Source organism: Oryctolagus cuniculus, chromosome 7 (assembly GCF_964237555.1).
Source record: "Oryctolagus cuniculus chromosome 7, mOryCun1.1, whole genome shotgun sequence".
Lineage (NCBI taxonomy): Eukaryota > Metazoa > Chordata > Mammalia > Lagomorpha > Leporidae > Oryctolagus > Oryctolagus cuniculus.
In genome coordinates, this window is record NC_091438.1 from 42,614,066 (window position 1) to 42,632,443 (window position 18,378).

The 18,378-nt window shown below is 59.7% G+C and overlaps 2 protein-coding genes across 2 annotated transcripts; one reads left to right on the top strand and one right to left on the bottom strand.

Annotated features, from left to right (window-relative positions):
• The first annotated feature begins 929 nt into the window (after window positions 1-929).
• On the top strand, window positions 930-6,197 carry MEX3A (mex-3 RNA binding family member A). The gene is made up of 2 exons (XM_051858571.2): window positions 930-1,543; window positions 4,960-6,197. The coding sequence occupies exons 1-2, from the start codon at window positions 1,090-1,092 to the stop codon at window positions 6,063-6,065; spliced, it is 1,560 nt and encodes a 519-aa protein (XP_051714531.2). The 5' UTR covers window positions 930-1,089; the 3' UTR covers window positions 6,066-6,197.
• Window positions 6,198-11,164: 4,967 nt separating this feature from the next.
• On the bottom strand, window positions 11,165-18,280 carry RAB25 (RAB25, member RAS oncogene family). Its single transcript, XM_008264328.4, has 5 exons — window positions 18,034-18,280; window positions 14,019-14,214; window positions 12,385-12,578; window positions 11,787-11,867; window positions 11,165-11,486 (listed from the first exon to the last, which is right to left on the bottom strand). Exons 1-5 carry the CDS (start codon window positions 18,074-18,076, stop codon window positions 11,359-11,361), a joined length of 642 nt encoding a protein of 213 aa, XP_008262550.2. The 5' UTR covers window positions 18,077-18,280; the 3' UTR covers window positions 11,165-11,358.
• Between the last annotated feature and the right edge of the window lie 98 nt (window positions 18,281-18,378).

Genomic DNA, 18,378 nt, shown 5'->3' on the forward strand with positions numbered 1-18,378 from the left:
ACTGGGGGCGGGGTGGGGGGAGGGGAGCCGGCTCGCGGCGTAGGGGCGAGGGGACCCCGTCCCTTGCCCCGCGCTCCCCCCATCGCGGCTGCGGCTTTGTCTGCTCTGCCTAGAGCCGCTCCCTGCGGCCCGAAGCGGGGATCCACTCGGCGGGAGCGGGAGGGGGAGCGGCGAGGGAGCGCGGCGGGAGGGGGCGCGGGAGAGGTACCGCCGCAGTGACCGCGGCGGGGCCCGCTCCCCGCCCCCTGCCCTCTCATTACCATAAGAAAGAGGGCCCTGCACCGGGCCGGCTCGGGTGGGAGAGGGTCTCGGGGTGGGGTGCGGGGGGGCGCGCTGCAGGAGCCGTTTTTCAAACGCCTTCCGTTCCTGCACACTGTCCCCTGTCCCCGAACCGGCCCCTTACAAAGATTAGGGACCTCGACTCCCACCCCCACCCCCACCTCCCCCGCGTAGCCTCGGAGCCGCGCGTAGGGACCGAAGGGCACAGCCCCATCCTCCTCGGGTCAAGGAATTCGTCCCCGCGCCCCCGAGGGCGGGAAACTACAACTCCCGGCATGCCCCGGGCGCCCCCGGCGCGCCCCCCTCCCGTCAGTTCCATGCTGCTCCATCCAGTTCATTTAAAACAAAAGAGTTTGAGCGCTGGAAGGGGCTGGGCTCTATTGGGGGCCACTGAGCGCCGCTCCAGGACTGGGGCCCGGTGCGGGAGCCCGAGGGGGGCGTCTGGACGGCGGAGGCTAGAGGCTCCCGGGTCCGAGGCGGGAGGGGTGGGGGCAGAGATCCCGCAGCCCCCCGCCCCCCGTCACCCCCGGAGAGGAGAGGAGATCTGCTTTCTTGGTTTTTGCTTCTCTTTCCCCCCACCCCCACCCCGGGGGCTGGGGCAAGGGGAGTCGGGTTACAGGGTGTTTGGGGAGGGGGGCTTAGGGGGAGGGTCTATCTTTCCATCTCGCTTTCTTCCCCCCTCCCCAGTTCTTTGTTCCCCCTCCCCACACACCCCCTCCTCTCCTCTCCCCTCCCCTCCTCGCTTCTCTTTTCCCTTCCACCACCTCTCTCTCTCCCTCTCTCCCTCTCTCCCCCAGCTTTTGTTTCGCCATGCCTAGTCTAGTGGTATCTGGAATAATGGAAAGAAATGGGGGCTTTGGAGAACTAGGATGTTTCGGGGGAAGCGCTAAGGACCGAGGGCTGCTGGAGGACGAGCGCGCCCTTCAGCTGGCTCTCGATCAACTCTGCCTCCTGGGTTTGGGGGAGCCCCCCGCCCCCACGGCGGGCGAGGACGGGGGAGGCGGGGGGGGCGGCGCCCCCGCGCAGCCGGCCGCCCCCCCGCAGCCGGCCCCGCCGCCGCCGCCGCCGGCGCCCCCGGCCGCCCCGACGGCGGCCCCCGCGGCGCAGACGCCCCAGCCCCCCACCGCCCCCAAAGGGGCGAGCGACGCCAAGCTCTGCGCTCTCTACAAAGAGGCCGAGCTGCGCCTGAAGGGCAGCAGCAACACCACGGAGTGTGTACCCGTGCCCACCTCTGAGCACGTGGCCGAGATCGTGGGCAGGCAAGGTAAGCTGGCGCCGGGACCCCGGAGAGGGACCGAGGCGGGGGGGCACGCGGCCCCAGCGCGGAAAGTTCATTTCTCCCCTGCTTGGCCCGCCTCTGACTCGGTCCCTTCCCCACAAAGGGGGACCCGCCCCCTACCCTGATTTCCAAGTGCCACAAAGTTCCCCGCTAGCCCCAGTCGGGACGCTTCTTCAGGTCTCCCTCCCCCAGGGCTCTGCCCTTAGACAAAGAAATATCCTCGCCCTGGGAGAGGGAAAGGGGAGGGGGACTGGTTTCCCAATCCAGGGAGGCTGTCCGGAGGGGGTGTCCACTCCTGGCCGTACAGAAAACGCTCGGAATGTGCAGAGATACCGGGAAGCCCCTACTCTGGTATCTGCTGGTAGGTTGGGGAGGGGGCACCCCTGGGACCCCCCCACAACCCAGTCACCCGGAGTTACAGACTTTGAGGGGAGACCTGGCCCGGGGAAGCCGGACTGAGTATCTGTCTCTTTGTTGGGCTGAGTGTAGGAATGGAAGGGGGTGTGGCTCAGGGGAGGGTCCCAGCCTGGGAGAGAAGCGGAGAGGGGGACCGCTGGGAAGAGGGGTTCCCTGGTTACCCAACACCAAAGTTACACGATCTGTAGGGTTCTGGAAGGGGTGTCTCCAAGGAAGTGCCGCGTCCTGCCCTGGACCTCTCCTCCTCCCTCTCTGGCTTTTGTTCTGGGCTGGCCGCGGCCTGGGGCCCAGAGGCCTGGAGAGGGGTCTCTGGCCGTGAGAGAGTAGGACAGGGCCGAGGGGGCTAGGCTGAGGGGGCGAGAACCCTTCACCTGGAAATTTGGTGGAGAGCGTGTGTCTGGATGTGTGGGGTGGATGTAGAATTCATCCAGCGTAGTGTGTCTGATACCACACCCTCCTCAGCGCCAGCATCCCTGGGTGGGCGGGTGGGTGGGTGGGGGTGTTGGTGAGGGTCCAAGTCGAGCAGACAGGATCTTGGGGACCCTTCCCTCTTCTGCTTCCCAAAGGGGCGTGGGGGCGGGATTTGGAAATTGTGAAGGGGCTGGGCTGGGGAGGTGTGGGGTGGGGGAGGAGCAGGGGAGGAGCTGTCCCACAGTGGGGAACAATAGAGGAGCTGCATTCCGGCTGGGAGTGAGGGAGGAGGCCGGCTCCCCGTGGAGGAAATCGGAGGCGGGCCAGGGGGGCCCCTGCTCCACATCCCACCTCTTCCACTGGGAGCGCTGGGGCTTAGGGGGATTTCTCCGGGAGAGCCAGACCGGAGGAGGGGAGATGCCACTCCCCGGCACAGCCCACCCCCCACCCCCCACCCCCCATCCCCCTGGGGCGCTCCATCTCCTGAGATGGACGATTTAGAAAGTTGGGTTTCCTCTTGTTGGCGGAAACTGGGGGATCCGGAGCCCTGGAATTGGGTGGGGACGCTGGTGTCTCTTCTTGGGTGTGGGGGTGTCTTGGGAGGCCCGGGGATTTCATGGAGTCATTCTCTGCTCTGCTGCCTCCGCATCAGATGGGCTTGTCCCCGTAAGAGTGGGGGGCTTTCTCCCACTCAGAGGAGAGGAGCGGGGCCCCCTGGTTCCTTAAGTAAAGGAAAGTCCTCCCGATCTCACCTCCTCCTGCTGCCGCCAGGCTGCTGCTCCTCTATTTGACCTCTAAGAAGGTGAAGCCCAGTGGGGTCTGAACCCAGGGCCAGGCCCACCCCAGTGCCTTTCTCCTTAGTCTCACACCCTGGCCTGTCCTCGTCACCGCGACCCCAACCCCAGAGGCAGCGTGCCCCCACTGAAGTTCATGCACCCCAAACTTAGCGCCAGAGCCCTGGTGCCCTGCAGACCACATGCGAGTAGAGTGGACTTCAGCACTCCCCACCCTGCACACCTCTTAACTGTCACCACCACTGACTGCCATTTAGGCAGCAAGGATGGGGGCTTGACAACAGGTAGGACTTCCTTGCCAGGAAGCCCCAAGACAAAGGGGGCGGAGCAAATCCTCCTTCCTGAGGTCCACTAAAGGTGGGGAGAGCTGCCCCACCCCCCAATCTGCTGGGGTTGGAGAAGAGGCCATCTGGAGTGCAGGGAGGACAGGACAAGTGACTCAGCTCAGGTCAACGTTGGAGGTGTGGGGCAGAGTGGGAAAAATGGCACCCGGGGTTTGCACAGGTGGTGGGGGTGGCCAGACCGCGAGTGGGGCGTTGTGCCTGAGGTGCTGTGACTGGGATGGGGCAAAAGTTGTGGGCGTGTGTAGGAATGCGGGCTGCGTGTTCAGTGGATGTTGGAGGTGCGCACGGTCGGCACACGGGGACTCCTGGACCGTGTGAAGGTGTCCACCAGGCTGGCCCCGCAAGCATTGTGAGGATGAAGGCACCTGGTGCCTTGGCCGATCTGAGGTGCCTGTGCGCAAACTCACACACGTGTGGCCGGTGCTTGGAGAGGGTGCACGGCTCCCAGGCTCCAGCAACGATGGCCAGGGAGGGGGAAGGAGGCCAGTCCAGGCAGCCATCGATGGCTGCAGCCCTTGGAGCCCGTGTGGTGCCCCGGCTCTTCTCGCTCTCCTTCTCCCTCTTTGTCTCTCTCTTTGTCTCGCTTTTCTTCTTTCTGTTTCTGCGTCTGTCCCCAGCCTCCCAGCTTGAACCCACTCCTGGTTCAGAGCAGGACTGAGGGTCCAGAAGAGCCTCTGGCTCCTCCTGCCCAGGCCCCAGCTCAGCTCAGCCTTCTTGCTCCCCGAGGACCTAGGGATGGGGGTGACAGGGTTGGGTGCTGTGCTTCACCCATGATTTTATCTTCATACTCCTCCTTCTCCCCTTGAAATTCTTCCCACTCTCCCCTGCTCCACTACTTGCTGCAAACTCCTTATGGATTTGGGGTCGCTGGGAAGGGGGACTACTGGGTGGGAGGCATGGTGGGGGCACGTCATAGATCAGACGCACAGCGCCAGTTCCTGCGTTGACCCTTTAATGAACGGATGTCCAATGCCGAGTGGACTGTGAGATTACCAAGTGCACTAGGGTTCACAGGAAAGGTCAGGGGGGTGAAGGTGGGGGAGGGGTAAGTGATTGGAAGTTTGTGAGGAGCTAGGGAATCAAAAGACATTGAGGGAGCAGCAGCGGCATGGGGGTGGGGCACCGGGGAGTTAGTAATAGATTTGAAGCGAGCAGCTTCTCTGGGAGGGTCAGTGATTATTTGGGGGTTTCCAGAAGCGATTGGATTTGGAGGGCTCTGAATAGGACACCAGGGAGAGCAGGTACATTAGGAAATCTGTGGTTGATAGAGACACGGAGTAAACAGCTGAGCGAGCCCCCCCCCCCCCCCCCCCCCCGCCACCGCCGCCGCCGCCGCCGCGGGTTGTTGAGTGGGGTTGGGGTGAGGGGAACCGTGTGTGTGGTGGGTCATCCTTTTGAGTTTCTGTCTCTGCACCCCCTCCCCGCCCTAATCCAGGCTGCAAGATTAAGGCTCTGAGGGCCAAGACCAACACCTACATCAAGACGCCGGTGCGGGGCGAGGAGCCAGTGTTCATGGTGACCGGGCGCAGGGAAGACGTGGCCACGGCCCGGCGGGAAATCATCTCAGCAGCTGAGCACTTCTCCATGATCCGCGCCTCGCGCAACAAATCGGGCGCCGCCTTCGGAGTGGCCCCTGCCCTGCCCGGCCAGGTGACCATCCGTGTGCGAGTGCCCTACCGCGTGGTGGGACTGGTGGTGGGCCCCAAGGGGGCGACCATCAAGCGCATCCAGCAGCAGACCAACACGTACATCATCACGCCCAGCCGTGACCGTGACCCAGTGTTCGAGATCACCGGGGCCCCGGGCAACGTGGAGCGCGCGCGCGAGGAGATCGAGACGCACATCGCCGTGCGCACGGGCAAGATCCTCGAGTACAACAACGAGAACGACTTCCTGTCCGGCAGCCCCGACGCGGCACTGGACAGCCGCTACTCAGACGCCTGGCGGGTGCACCCGCCCGGCTGCAAACCCCTGTCCACCTTCCGGCAGAACAGCCTGGGCTGCATTGGCGAGTGCGGAGTGGACTCGGGCTTTGAGGCCCCGCGCCTGGGCGAGCAGAGCGGCGACTTTGGCTACGGCGGCTACCTGTTTCCGGGCTATGGCGTGGGCAAACAGGATGTCTACTATGGCGTGGCCGAGACTAGCCCCCCGCTGTGGGCGGGCCAGGAGAACGCCACGCCCACCTCCGTGCTCTTCTCGTCCTCCTCGTCGTCATCCTCCTCCGCCAAGGCCCGCGCCGGGCCTCCTGGCGCGCACCGCTCCCCCGCCGCCTCCGCAGGACCTGAGCTGGCCGGACTCCCGAGACGCCCGCCCGGAGAGCCGCTCCAGGGTTTCTCCAAGCTTGGGGGCGGCGGCCTGCGGAGCCCAGGCGGCGGGCGGGATTGCATGGTGTGCTTTGAGAGCGAAGTGACTGCCGCCCTGGTGCCCTGCGGACACAACCTGTTCTGCATGGAGTGCGCAGTACGCATCTGCGAGAGGACGGATCCGGAGTGTCCCGTCTGCCACATCACAGCCACGCAAGCCATCCGAATATTCTCTTAAGCCCCCTGCCCTATGCTTCCTGGGCCCACTCTCCGGAGGCCTGTCCTGGACTGTTTTCCTGAAGGGCCTTTGAGAAATCAGTGGAATTTTCGGGACAAGGTGCTTAGAGATGCTCGCGCTCGTTGGGGCGGGGGCGGGGGTGGGGGGAGGGCAAGGGAGGCGGTGGTGGCCAGAGGGTGGGCCACTTTCAGAGCCTCTGGTCACCCTGTCCTGGGAAGACCGGGAGAGGGGCCAGACCGAAAATTTTACTAGAGTTACAACTCTTATACCTCAACACACCCTTAAATCTAGAAGCAGCTGAGAGAAACTTTTTTGTTTGCCAGAGGTAGCCGCTAAGGCGCCCGGACCCCTTCTGCCCACCTCCCCATCGGTGTGTCGCCCTGCTCCTTGCTCGGAGGTGGGGGCGGGGAAAGGGAGAAGGAGGACCACCGTCTGCAGCCAGAGGTGCTCTTCCGGGTCCCCCAGTCCTCTGGTCCTGCCCTCCGGCCTCTCCACGTGACCCTTCAGCCCCACCCCCACCCCTACATCCTGTTCGGGAACCTGTTGTTGGGTTTCCCACAGGGTGAAGGGGTTGGGGCCCTCTCGGAGGTCTGCAGAGATCTTCTGGAGGGCGGGGTGAGGCGGGGGGTGGGGTGGGGAGAAGCACGTCCATCAGTCAAGGGCTCAGAATCCCTCGGCCCCTCAAAGCTGGGCTAGAGGAGCCTGAAGGGGGCGCTCGCTCTGCCCCGGGACTCCTCTGTCCTTTCCTTTTCCTGCGGCTCCCTTTTCTACCCCTTGGTGGCTGCCGCCCCCAGCCCTATCCTGCTCCTTTGCTTTATTTTTCCTCCTGTCTCCTGCCCCTTCCAGTCCAGCTTTGGGAACGCCCTCTCCCCCCCCCCCACTTCTCCAAAGACACCTTGAATTCTTGATGGAATGTACCCCTGTTCTCAGTAAGGATTCGAGGCGGGGGCTAACGCGGGGGTACTTAAAGGGTCACCCCCGCCTGCGTCATCCACGGGCATTATTGGAAGCAGTTCTGGGCTGTGGGAGAGGTGCGGCTTGGGCTGCCGCGGCGGGAGGGGAAATGGGTGGAGGCGAGGGCTGCTCCTCCTGCCCTGCTCCCTGTACTGTTGAGACCCGGCAGAGCCTCTACCAAGTCCTCATCAGCATGCAAATCATGAAATCTCTGCCCCCCACCATTGTGGTGGAGGAGAGAGGCGGGGTCCTCAGAGAGGGGGCTGGCGGGCCGCAGCAGGGCTAGGGTGCAGCAGGACCTGTTGTGAGGGTCGTGCACTGTTGAGGGGCCTGCACCTCTTTGCTGCTTCCCTACTGCTCCCCTGGGGCTGCCACCAGCCTCCCGCCCTCCTGGTTCCGCTGGCCGGGCCAGGAGAGGGTGGGATGGGAGTCCCAGGGGGTCCCAGGAGATCCTGTATATAGTGGAATGGGGCCATTTGGAGTCATCTCTGAGCACTTGGAGCTCGGAGGGTCCCACTTTCCCTGGATGGAGAAGGGGTGTGGGGATGGGGGTGCTGAGGGGGCTCCATCCTGCATTCTCCCTGCTGTGAGTGAACTCCCCTCTCCTCAGCCTTCCCCTCCAGCCCGCCAGCCTGGGAGGGGAGAGGAAGGAGGTCCCAGCCCGGAGATGTGGCCAGGGGCAGCCTCCCTCCTTCCTGCCAACGTGAGCCATCCTGAGATGTCTGTACAATAGAAACCAAACCAAATGGGCACCCTGGGTCGCCAGGGGCGGGGTGGGGGGAGGGATGTCTGTCTGTGGATCCCCTCCCCCTCTCCACTCCTTACCCACTAAGGCAGAAGACTGTTAAGACTAGGGGCTCAGCAAATTCAATCCCACCCTTAACCAATTGAGCCAAACCTAGAAACAAACACAAACCATGGAGTGAGAGACGAAATAGAGGAAAGAGAGAGTTTGAGAGGGAGCAAGATAGGCGACCAACATAGAGGAGAGAAAACAAAAATAGCAAAAAAAAAAAAAAGCAGTTCTTTATAATTTAATATTCTATTTTAATAAAGGCGTTTATTACCATATAAATGTAGCAAAGAACCTGGGCTAATATGAAAAAAAAGACTTTTTATTAGGTAATTTATTATATGAAAAGGATATTTTATTTTATGATAAAGTGATCCTTAAAAAAATAAAAAAACTTTAGAAGGTTTAGAATATATGTAGGGAGAGAAGAAGAAAAAAATACATTTGTATTCAGAGTTAAATCTTAAAAAAAAAGTGTTTTTAATATATGTTCGGGTTTACGTTCCTTTTTTCCCCCACTTTTATTTGGGGAGGAATGTCATTTGCTTTTCTTGGGGGAGTATCCTGGGATGGATGGGGAGAGGGGGCTGGGGGAACCTGGTCCCTTCTGGGGCCCTGCAGGGAGATTGGATTTCACTCTCTGGGCCCCCCCTCCCTCTCCCCCTCCCCCTCAGGGGAGCCGGCAGAGCCAAACAAAGAAAGGGATTAAGGAGAAAGGAAGAAGTGGGAGGACCGGAGGATCCTGGGGTGCCCCCCCTCCCCGTGCCCTGTCCCAGGGCCAGTGAGGGGCGAAGAATCCAGAACAGGCCAGCAGGCCTCGGAGCCCTCAGACAAGTGTGAGATTTCAGAGAAATAGATTTTTTTTTAACCAAAAATGAGAGAGAGAGTGAAGAAAGAGAAAGAGAAACCGAGGGGTTTAAAAGAAAAGAATACTACAAAATAATTATTAATAATAATAATAATAATTCAAATCTATTTCATATAATCCTAGAGAAAGAAAGAAAGAATTACTAGTTACTTAGTAGACGATATTCAGATAGCTTAAAGTTTAGTAGCGTTGAGGGCCCCGGGCTCAGTAGAATGTATAAAAATCGTATTGAACAGAAAAATAGAGAGAAATGGCGGAGTCCGCCCTGAGCCGCCCCATCTTCAGGTTGCAGGGCCGGTGTAGGTTGCTAGTTAAGACTGGGAGCTTCCACTCTGCTGGGGTTGATGTAAGAATCCTTGGAGTTAGAAATTGTAGGACTAATAGACGGGGCTCCCTTCCCAGGGTCTCTGTCAGCTCAATCAGGTGGGGGCTGGGCCGGGCCTGCACACCCCGTAGTAGCGGGGGCCTGGCCGGCTCCCCCTTCTGCAGACCGTCGTCCTCTCCTGATACCTCGGGGAGGATGGGGCCTGCTCAGTTCCGAGTCTCCCAGGCCTGGCTGAGGAAGTCCTTCCTGAAGTGTGACTTCCATCCGCTTCGCTAGGGGCTGACTGGAAAGTCATTTCACACAGACCCCGACACGCACACACCCCCACCCCACCCCACCCCCGACCTCCTGGTGCCCTGAGAGCCTAGGAGGATCGAGCCCCCCCTTCCCTTCCGTGGCAGCAGCGGTGGGAGTGCCCATCTCAACTGTGCTGCTCCTTTAAAGCCATAGGGTGCCCTACAGGTTTGCAAAGTGCTTTATTGTCGCTTTAGAAGTTAGACTGCAAGAAGGACTTCCTGGGGTAGAGTGGAGACGCTGACCCTGAAGGCCTGGGAAAACAGGGTCCCCGCCCCGTCCCCGAAGGGTAGAGAGGCAGGGAAGGGCACTGGACCTTGGGCGACCTCACCACTAACTCCCCCTGTGAGTGTTCAGGTAGGGGTCATCCATGGTGCCCCTGGCCTGGGGGCACGTGGCCCTTCCCAGAGGAGATTGGGAAGCTTGGCTTTTGCATGTGGGAACTCAAGGTTTTTAAAGCACTTGCCTTCGACCCACGCCAGCTGGCAGTCCCATCAGGCCCTTTGCTCCTGTCCCGGTGGTGAGGAGCCCCCTGCCCACGCCCTGGGCTCACCTGTTGGCAAGAGGCACCTGCTCCGATACACCAATGACTGCCATGTCCCTCCCTGCCCTAGACCCCAAACCCATCTCCCTCTCTCCAGCTCGCTCCTCGCACCCCACCCAGGGACAGGACTCCCCTGCTCTTTTTGTCCTAGGAACCCCGCTAGTTTGGGATGGTAGCGTCTGGGGTGGGGAGGGCTTCCCCTTCCCCACTCGAGGGTGCGGGTGGGGTCGGGTGGGTGGGTGGAGACAGCCCTGGGGCAGGGGGGATGGTCTCTCCACTGTAGAAAGTAGAGTAGGATTGTGGTCAGACTTAATTTGAGGCATCTAGTGAAGACACGAACAAATCCACCAAGGCAAAAGGTTTTTCAAAAGCAAACTAAAGGCGGGAAATGAAACGGACCCATGAATAATCAAAGTGATGTTGCACAAAACGCAGAGAAACCAAGAAGGGGGAGGGTTAATGTATTAAATGTGCTATTAAGAACTTAATTTTATTAAAAGTATTATTACTTAAGGCTGTGTCTCTCCATGTGTCAGTCTGCGCCGGCTCAGGTGAGCCGGGAGCAGGTGCGCCGGGTCCGGGTCCGTGACTTGGGGCCTTCTCTGGTGTGTCTTGGGAACCCCTGTGGGAACTGAGCGCCCAGCCACCCTTGGGCTCCCGTTTGCTCCTTCCTCCTCCTCCTCCTCCTCCTCCTCCTCGCAGCTGGCATCCAACGCCTTGCACCCTCCCCTCCCCCGCAGAGCAGGAGGGGGCGAGGCTGGGTGTATCGGCCTTGCCCGGACAAGCACCTCTTGGCTCCGTGGAGGAAGAGCAGGAGACAGAGACCCTCCCCACTTACCTGCCATTGTCAAGCCATCCCTCCTCAGGGCCGGGAAGAAACTTCGTGGAAGAAAGGGAACTTCCTCCACCTTGGGGCTTCAAACCCCCTGCGGAGCACGCACACTGCTGGCCCTGGCTCCCCCTTCTCCCCTGCACCCCCTCAGCCTCCTCCTCTTGCCCCTGGCATTGGAGTGACCTCAGTTCTTGGCACCAGGGCCCTGGGCACCAGATGGCGCCCGCCGATGGTTTTCTTTGTCTCGCCTTCCAGATACCCCCTCCCCTCCACAGCATCCTCCCTCCCCCACCTGCCCTGGGGGCTGGCAGAGGGAAGGGCCGCACCTCCTGCCCCCTTGGCACTGTCCCCAGACCACAGAACTCCCCAGGCAGCTGGCCCTGGGGAGTGAGTGTGTGTGTGTGTGTGTGTGTGTGTGTGTGCAGTAAGCACGGTGTGGCAGGAAGGCAGGGTTAGGGGCTCAAGTTGAAGGGGAGTCGGGGCCAGGCATTGATACAAAACACGGCTTTATTGGGCCCTAGGGTGCACGGGGGTAGCAGATCACAGGGACCTGTGTGGAGGCGCGTAAAGACCTCAGGGCTCTGGGGATAGTGAGTTGGGAACCAGACACCCTGACTTCTAGAACGGAAGGGCAGAGAAAAGTCCCCGAACTGAGCTGGGGTAGGGGTGGGGAGAAGCCAAAGTCAGAGGTTGATGCAGCAGGCCCTCTTCTGCCCAGGGCCGGGCTCCTGCCCAGCCTGGGCACTGCCCAGGGTGATGGCATTGCTCCGGGGGCTGTTCTGGTTCTGCTTGGACACCTTCGCAAAGATCTCTGGGAGGGCAGAAGGCAGTGGTCAGGCTGGAAGCAGTTGCAGCGCCCACGCTCCCCATCCCACACTGCACTCTTGCAGGGAGTTATGTGGGAAGGAAGTGGAGTGTGGCCACACAGGCCTCCTCTACTTACCTGGCCAGAGAAGAAACCAAGACTTAGCCCCTCCCCCTCCCCTTCCCCCTCCTCCTCCTCCTCTTCCTCTGGTACAGGAGGGGGAGGTGCCAGCAGCTTTGTGGAGGCCGAGACCCACAGAAGGGCGGAGTGGGTGTCTGGGGGTGCCAGGCCAAGGCAGGCTCTCACCTTTGAGAACGGTCTCAAAGGCCAGCTCCACGTTGGTGGAGTCCAGGGCGGAGGTCTCCAGGAATAGCAGCCCATTGTTTTCTGCCGGGAAAGAGAACCCGGAGATGAGTGTGATAGACAATTGATGGTCACGACGCACTGTGCTGTGTTCGAATCATGACATGCTCCTTTCACCCTGAAAACCACCGATGAGGTAGGTTCGGTGAGGGCCCTGCAGCCCAGACACAGGGGGCTTTCTCCGTGTCCCACCTCTGGGGCCTGGCCAAGAGGAGACGGGAGGCTTGGTCAAGACATGCAGGCGCTCTGCACTGCCGTATCTGCCGTACTGTGCCGCTTCTGCACCTAGGAGACTCCTGGGCAAAAGGCGACTGCGGGTGGGTGCGGGGAGGCAGGCTCTATGCTAGGATCTTCAGGCCTTGCAGAGTGGGGCTGCCTTCCGGAACTGCCAGTGAAGAGGCCCCAGGGCAGGGGTCGGGACCCAGAGGGGGACCCTGAGAAGCATACGGGGCTCCCGGGACTGAATGGCACGGAGTGTAGCTGGCGGTCCTAGGGCTGGGAGCGGCGAGGGCAGAATGGGGAGGTCCTACCAGGCTCTCACCGGCAAACATTCGGGCCTCCTCCGTGGGCACCTCGCGGGCCTGGCTGAGGTCACTCTTGTTCCCCACAAGCATGACGACGATGGTGGCCTCTGCGTGGTCATACAATTCCTTCAGCCAGCGCTCCACCACGGCGTAGGTCTGGTGCTTGGTTAGGTCGAACACAAGGAGGGCCCCCACCGCGCCACGGTAGTACCTGGGTGGGGGCAGGAAGGATGCGCGGAGGTGATCGGATAGGGGCGTCAGACTCAGAGAAGAGCCAGCGGGATGCCAGAGATGGGGAGCAGGGAAACTGAGGCCCAGGGACCCAAAGCCCCAGGGGGCAGCACAGGGCTCCCGTGCCCACTTACTCCCAATGTATTCTGTCAACCGAGTCTCCTAAGAGGCCAGGGGACTAAGTGGTGAGGGTGTGTGCTCCATGGGAGTGCGTGTAGCTAAGAAGATCCTGACTTTTCCTGCCTCGTAGCAGGTGCTACCCCGCAACCACACACACAGGCCTGGTGCTGACGCACAGTCTCTCTCAACATCTTTTTGTCCTCTGAGACAAAAAGGTGCCAGGGCCAGGACTGTGCCAGTTCTGTGGCTTAGCGGGTTAAGCCACCATCTGCGACATCCATTGGGTTGCCCGTTCGAGTCCTGGCTGCTCCACTTCTAATCCAGTTCCCTGCTAATGTGCTTGGGAAACAGCAGAAGATGGCCCAACTACTTGGGCCCCTGCACCCGTGTGGGAGACCTGGAAGAAGCTCCTGGCTCCTGGCCCCAGAGCTCTCTCTCTCTCTCTCTCTCTCTATCTCTCTGTGTGTGTGAGTGTGTGTAACACTGCCTTTCAAATAAACAAAAATTAAATCTTTGAAAAAGCAAATGCAGGAGACTGGCACTGTGGCATAGTGGACTAAGCCTCCTCCTATCCCATATGGGCACCGGTTCGAGTCCCAGCTGCTCCTCTTCTGATCCAGCTCTCTGCTGTGGCCTGGGGAAGCAGTGGAAGATGGCCCAAGTGCTTTGGCCCTTGCGCTTACGTGGGAGATCAGGAAGAAACTCCTGGTTCCTGGTTCCAGATCGGCTTACCTCTAGCCATTGTGGCCATTTGGAGAGTGAACCAGTGGAAGATGGAAGAACTTTCTCTCTGTCTCTCCCTCTCTCTGTCTGTAACTCTACCTCTCAAATAAATAAATAAAATCTTAAAAAAAAAAAAAAAAAAAAAGTCCAGCCCTTGGCCATCTGTGGTTGCAGAGCGCTGTGTCGACATGAGGGGGCGCCCTCGAGCCGATCCACACAGCTGGCTCCTATCCCCACTCCAGCTGGATTTCACTTGGGCGGTGTTTAAACAAGGATTCACGATACCACCTGACTCCTGTGGGACTTTGACGGTGACAGAAAGTGTCAGATGTGCAATGCCTTCTACCCTCCAGGGCACATGGAAGAGACTTAGCAAATGGTGGCAATGATTCCTAGTTTTAGCGCTGCTGGCCCATACCACGACATCTGTCTCACAGGACTTCTGCCTCCTGTGATCCCCAGGGCCATGCCTCAGAAGCCCACTGCTCAGTGCCCCCCGCTGCCTGCCGGCTCCGAGGTGCTCTCTGTCCTGCCCAGGATTCCCGTGCCCCAGCAGCCCCCTGGAGCCCAGGCTCACGCCGAGGTGATGGCTCGGTACCGCTCCAGGCCAGCTGTGTCCCAGATCTGCGCCTTGACAGCTGCGGTGCCCAGCAGCACGGTGCGGGTGGAGAACTCGACCCCGATGGTGGTGCGGCTGTCGTGGCTGAACTCGTTGCGCGTGAATCGGGACAGCAGGTTGGTCTTCCCCACGCCTGACTCGCCGATCAGCACCACTGAGGGGGTGGACAGGTGAGGGCTGAGCGACAGGCTGGGCGGCCCCTGACCCACCCAGGCTTGGAGGGCCTGTCCATCAGGAAAGAGGAGTTGCACGGAGAAGACTTGGGGGGGAGTGCCGGGGCTCAGCCCCTTCTAAGGCACCTGTCCAGAGGGGCAGCAGGGCCAAGAGTTTAAAATGAAAAAAGAGCTTCAAAGGGTTAGCCGCCTGGTGCACTGTGGTGTGGCTGCAGAGTGAGCCCGTGTTTCTGACGCCTGTGGGCTGGTAATGGGGCCGTGAGGGTGGTTACTGGGACAGGGATGGTAGGAGGTCTGGAGCAGCGAGTATGACAATGAGAGAGGTCTCCCCTCCCCTGGCTTACTCCCCAGATGGCTGCAAGGCCAGGGCTGGGCCAGGCCAAAGCCAGGAGCCAGGAGCTTCATCCAGATCTCCCACGTGGGTGCAGGGGCCCAAACACTCGGACCATCCTCTGATGCTTTTCCCAGGTCATTAGCAGGGAGCTGGATCGGAAGCAGAGCAGCTGAACACTGGGATGCCGTGTTTGCAGGCAGCTTTATCCCCTACGCCACCACACGGGCCCTGCCTTTGGAGTTAACACACTTGTGCTGGGGAGGCAGTGTTGTGGCCCAGCAGATCAAGCTGGTCCTTGCAGTGCTGTGTGGGAATCCCTGGCTGCTCTACCTCAAATCAGCTCCCTGCAAATGTCCCTGGGAAGGCAGTAGATGATGGCCCAAGTGCTTGGGTCCCTGCACCTGCATACAATACCAGGACAGAGTTCCTGGCACCTGTTTTCCACCTGACTCAGTCCTGGCTGTTGCAGGCATTTGGGGAATGAACCAGTTGGTGAGAGATGCTCACGCGCGCGCGCTCTCTCTCTCTCTCTCTCACTCTCAAAGCCACCATCCCCACCCTATAGCACTGCCTTTCAAATAAATTTAAAAATCAAGCAAAATAAGACATTTGTGTCTAACATCAGAGTGCCTGAGTTTGGTTCTTGGCTCCAGTTCCTTCCTCAAGCTTCCTGCTGGTGCAGACCCCAGGAGAGAGCAATGATGGCTCCAATATTTAGGTTCCTGCATTCACGTGGGAGACCTGAGTGGTGCTCTTGGCTCTCAGCTTTGGCCCTGGCTGTTGCGGACATTTGGGGAGTGGACGAGTGCTCCCTTGCTCTCTCTCTCTCTCTCTTTTTCTGTCCAATACATAAGCAAAAATTAACAAGAAGAAAGTTAGGATCCAGGCGTCCCTAGGAATGCCGTGGGTGCTGGGCCAGCTCTGTGCCCATCAGCAGGTTACTAAGCCTCTGTGAAGCTTCTTTTCTGTATGGAAAGTGGCAAGAAGAATGGTCTCCACCTTAGGGGTAGATGGAGTCCTGGGCCCGGGTCTCCCGACTGTGGGTGAGCCAGGGCCTGGGGGGAGTGTCAGGGGCTGGTGTCCGTACAACTCACCCATTGCGCCAGCACTGAGCCGAGCACCCAGGATCAGAGGAGGCCCCCCAGGGTGGCCCCAAGGTGGAAAAGTGGTGCCCAAGGACTGGGACTATGTATTTTGGGCTGTGGGCTCTGTTCAGCCTGTGACTAGCTGGGCAAACTTGAACAAGTGGCTCACCTTTTCTGGATTTCACTTCCTTGCTTGTACAAACTATAAAGGCCCCGTCTGACATTAAAAATGCAGTATTTGTGTCGGCCATGAAAGAGTTGTGTGTGTATTTGACTGAGGATGCTTTAAGGTTCATGGAAAATGGAATTAAAAGATAAGTTTATTCCAGTGCAAAAAATTTGTGAAGTCTATGCAGCATTTGTCATAATATGCATTTGTCATAAACTTTTTAAAGATGGCCGGCGCTGCAGCTCACTAGGCTAATCCTCTGCCTTGCAGCGCCGGTACACCGGGTTCTACTCCCGGTCGGGGCGCCGGATTCTGTCCCGGTTGCCCCTCTTCCAGGCCAGCTCTCTGCTTTGGCCAGGGAGTGCAGTGGAGGATGGCCCAAGTACTTGGGCCCTGTACCCCATGGGAGACCAGGATAAATACCTGGCTCCTGCCATCGGATCAGCGCAGTGCGCCGGCCGCAGCGCGCTGGCCGCGGCAGCCATTGGAGGGTGAACCAACGGCAAAAGGAAGACCTTTCTCTGTCTCTCTCTCTCTCACTGTCCACTCTGCCTGTAAAAAAAGAAAAAAAAAACTTTTTAAAGACCTCTGGTGTGTGTATTGTGGTGTGTGTGTGTGCGTGTGCACACCTGCCTCTTCCCTGTTGGGAGTGCAGCTCCTAGTTGCTCCAAAGTTGCCCAGGAAAAGTTCTTTTGAGTGCTGTGGCTTTGTGACCTCAGGGAAGCTAATTACCCTGCCTCTAAGTCTCAGTTTCTCATTGCAAAACAGAGATTCTGTTGGTTAACACGGTTTGAGCGCCTACTGTGTGTGCCAGGCACTGTGCTACAGGCTCACCAGTACTCGCTAAATCTTCACGACAGTGCCGTGAGGTGAGTACCATTATGATTGTCCTCATTTTTATCAACAAGGACACAAACACTCCAAATAACACAGCTAATGCAAACACAGAGGTGTGCCGTCCAGAGCTGCCGTGCAGCACCTGCCCATCACCCCAGCCCCACGCGCTGCAGGCAGTACAGGCAGCAGCCAGCCTCAGGCCCCCAGCTCCTGCCACGCCCGCCCTGGCTATACGTGGCTATAACAGCGGCCTCATTGAAGTCAGCCTCTCCCAGGCAGCCCGCACCCCGTGCCTGAGCAAGGTGAGGCTAGCAGCGCTCCCGCCCTGCATAGAGCCTGCGTGCAGCCCAACTTCTCCCTGTGCCCAACCCTGTTTCCTCCCCTGCCTTTCACCAGTGTTGCTCTAACCTTCTCAGTGTCTGCCTCTGGACACTGCCACCTGCTGCGACTTTAAGGTGGCAGAGCTGAGACCTGAACCCTGGCTGGGCCCTGACCATTGGGCTGGACTGCCTCTCAGAAGGAAAGATGACTTTCAGGGGGCATGTTAGGGTTTTTAATGAGATAGGGGCTGGTATGGAGGCAGGGCTAACCCCCAGCCTGTCGGCGTCCTTCCTGGGAAAGATGCCGGGAGTACAGGTTCCCCAGCTTGCGTGAGGGTGGGGCCGAGGCTGGGAGAGGCAGTGGGGTGGGGTGGCTGGAGGGGGAAGCATTGGCTCTACCAGTCTGCCCTGTCCTGAAGGAGGCGTGGAGGTTGGGTTGGGGAACACAGAGGGGCCAAACACAGGGGCTGAGATAAAGAAGCAGGAAAGATACACACACATACTTGCAGGGACAGCCAAGTGGAACCCAGGGCCTGGGGCCTGAGTCCAAGGAGTCTGCGAGGGAGAGACAAAGCTCCGGCCCAGCAGCAGTAAGCAGTAGCTTCCTCTGGAGCCGGCCAGCCCCTGCCTGATGCATTACATCTGCCCTTTGTATGTCTCCCCCAGCCCTAGGGCGAGGCAGCTCTCTCCTTTCCTTTTCTATACACCTGCCTGGAAAGTCGACTCTCTTTCCCTTGTTCCCAGAGGGGAAGTCCTTTCTGAAGTCTGACCTCCATCTCCGGCGCTGCAGGGGCTGACTCTTGGGGGGGGGGTGGGCGGGGAGTCGGGCAGGGGAGCCTAACTTGGCACTTTCAGGGTGATCAACACACTTGGCAGCCCCTGGACTTTTGCCCTGAGACCCGCCCCCACTCCCCCTGCAGCTTGCTTTCTTAGCAGGAGGGCATGATGACCCTGGGGGTCCTGGGACCAGATCAAAACACAAGAGGGGCCCTCTCTGGCTGTGTTTGTTCCTTCCCGGGCCTCTCACACTTCCTCCCTTCGGGACCCGAACTCACCTTTGAAGACAAAGTTATAATCTTCCTCCTTTCCGTTCCCCATCTTGGCTCCGCATGGAGGGTGCAGGTGTCTTTGGGTGGGTCGGGGAGGGGGGGCAGAGGTGACAAGGCAGTGCGCTGGCTCAGTACCCTCAACCCTCGGCTCTCGGGAGACCTGGGCCCGCCCCTCCTCTCATTGGGGGTGAAGCGACTTCTCCAGCCGGAGAGACTGAGGGCGAGCGGAAGCCAGGCAGGCAGCTGGGGGTGCAGCAAGGAAGCGGGCAGACGGAAGCTGAGAACAGGAAGAGCGGGCGACTGGAGACCTGGGGCCCAGGTGGGTGGAGAGATGATGACGTCAGACAGGTT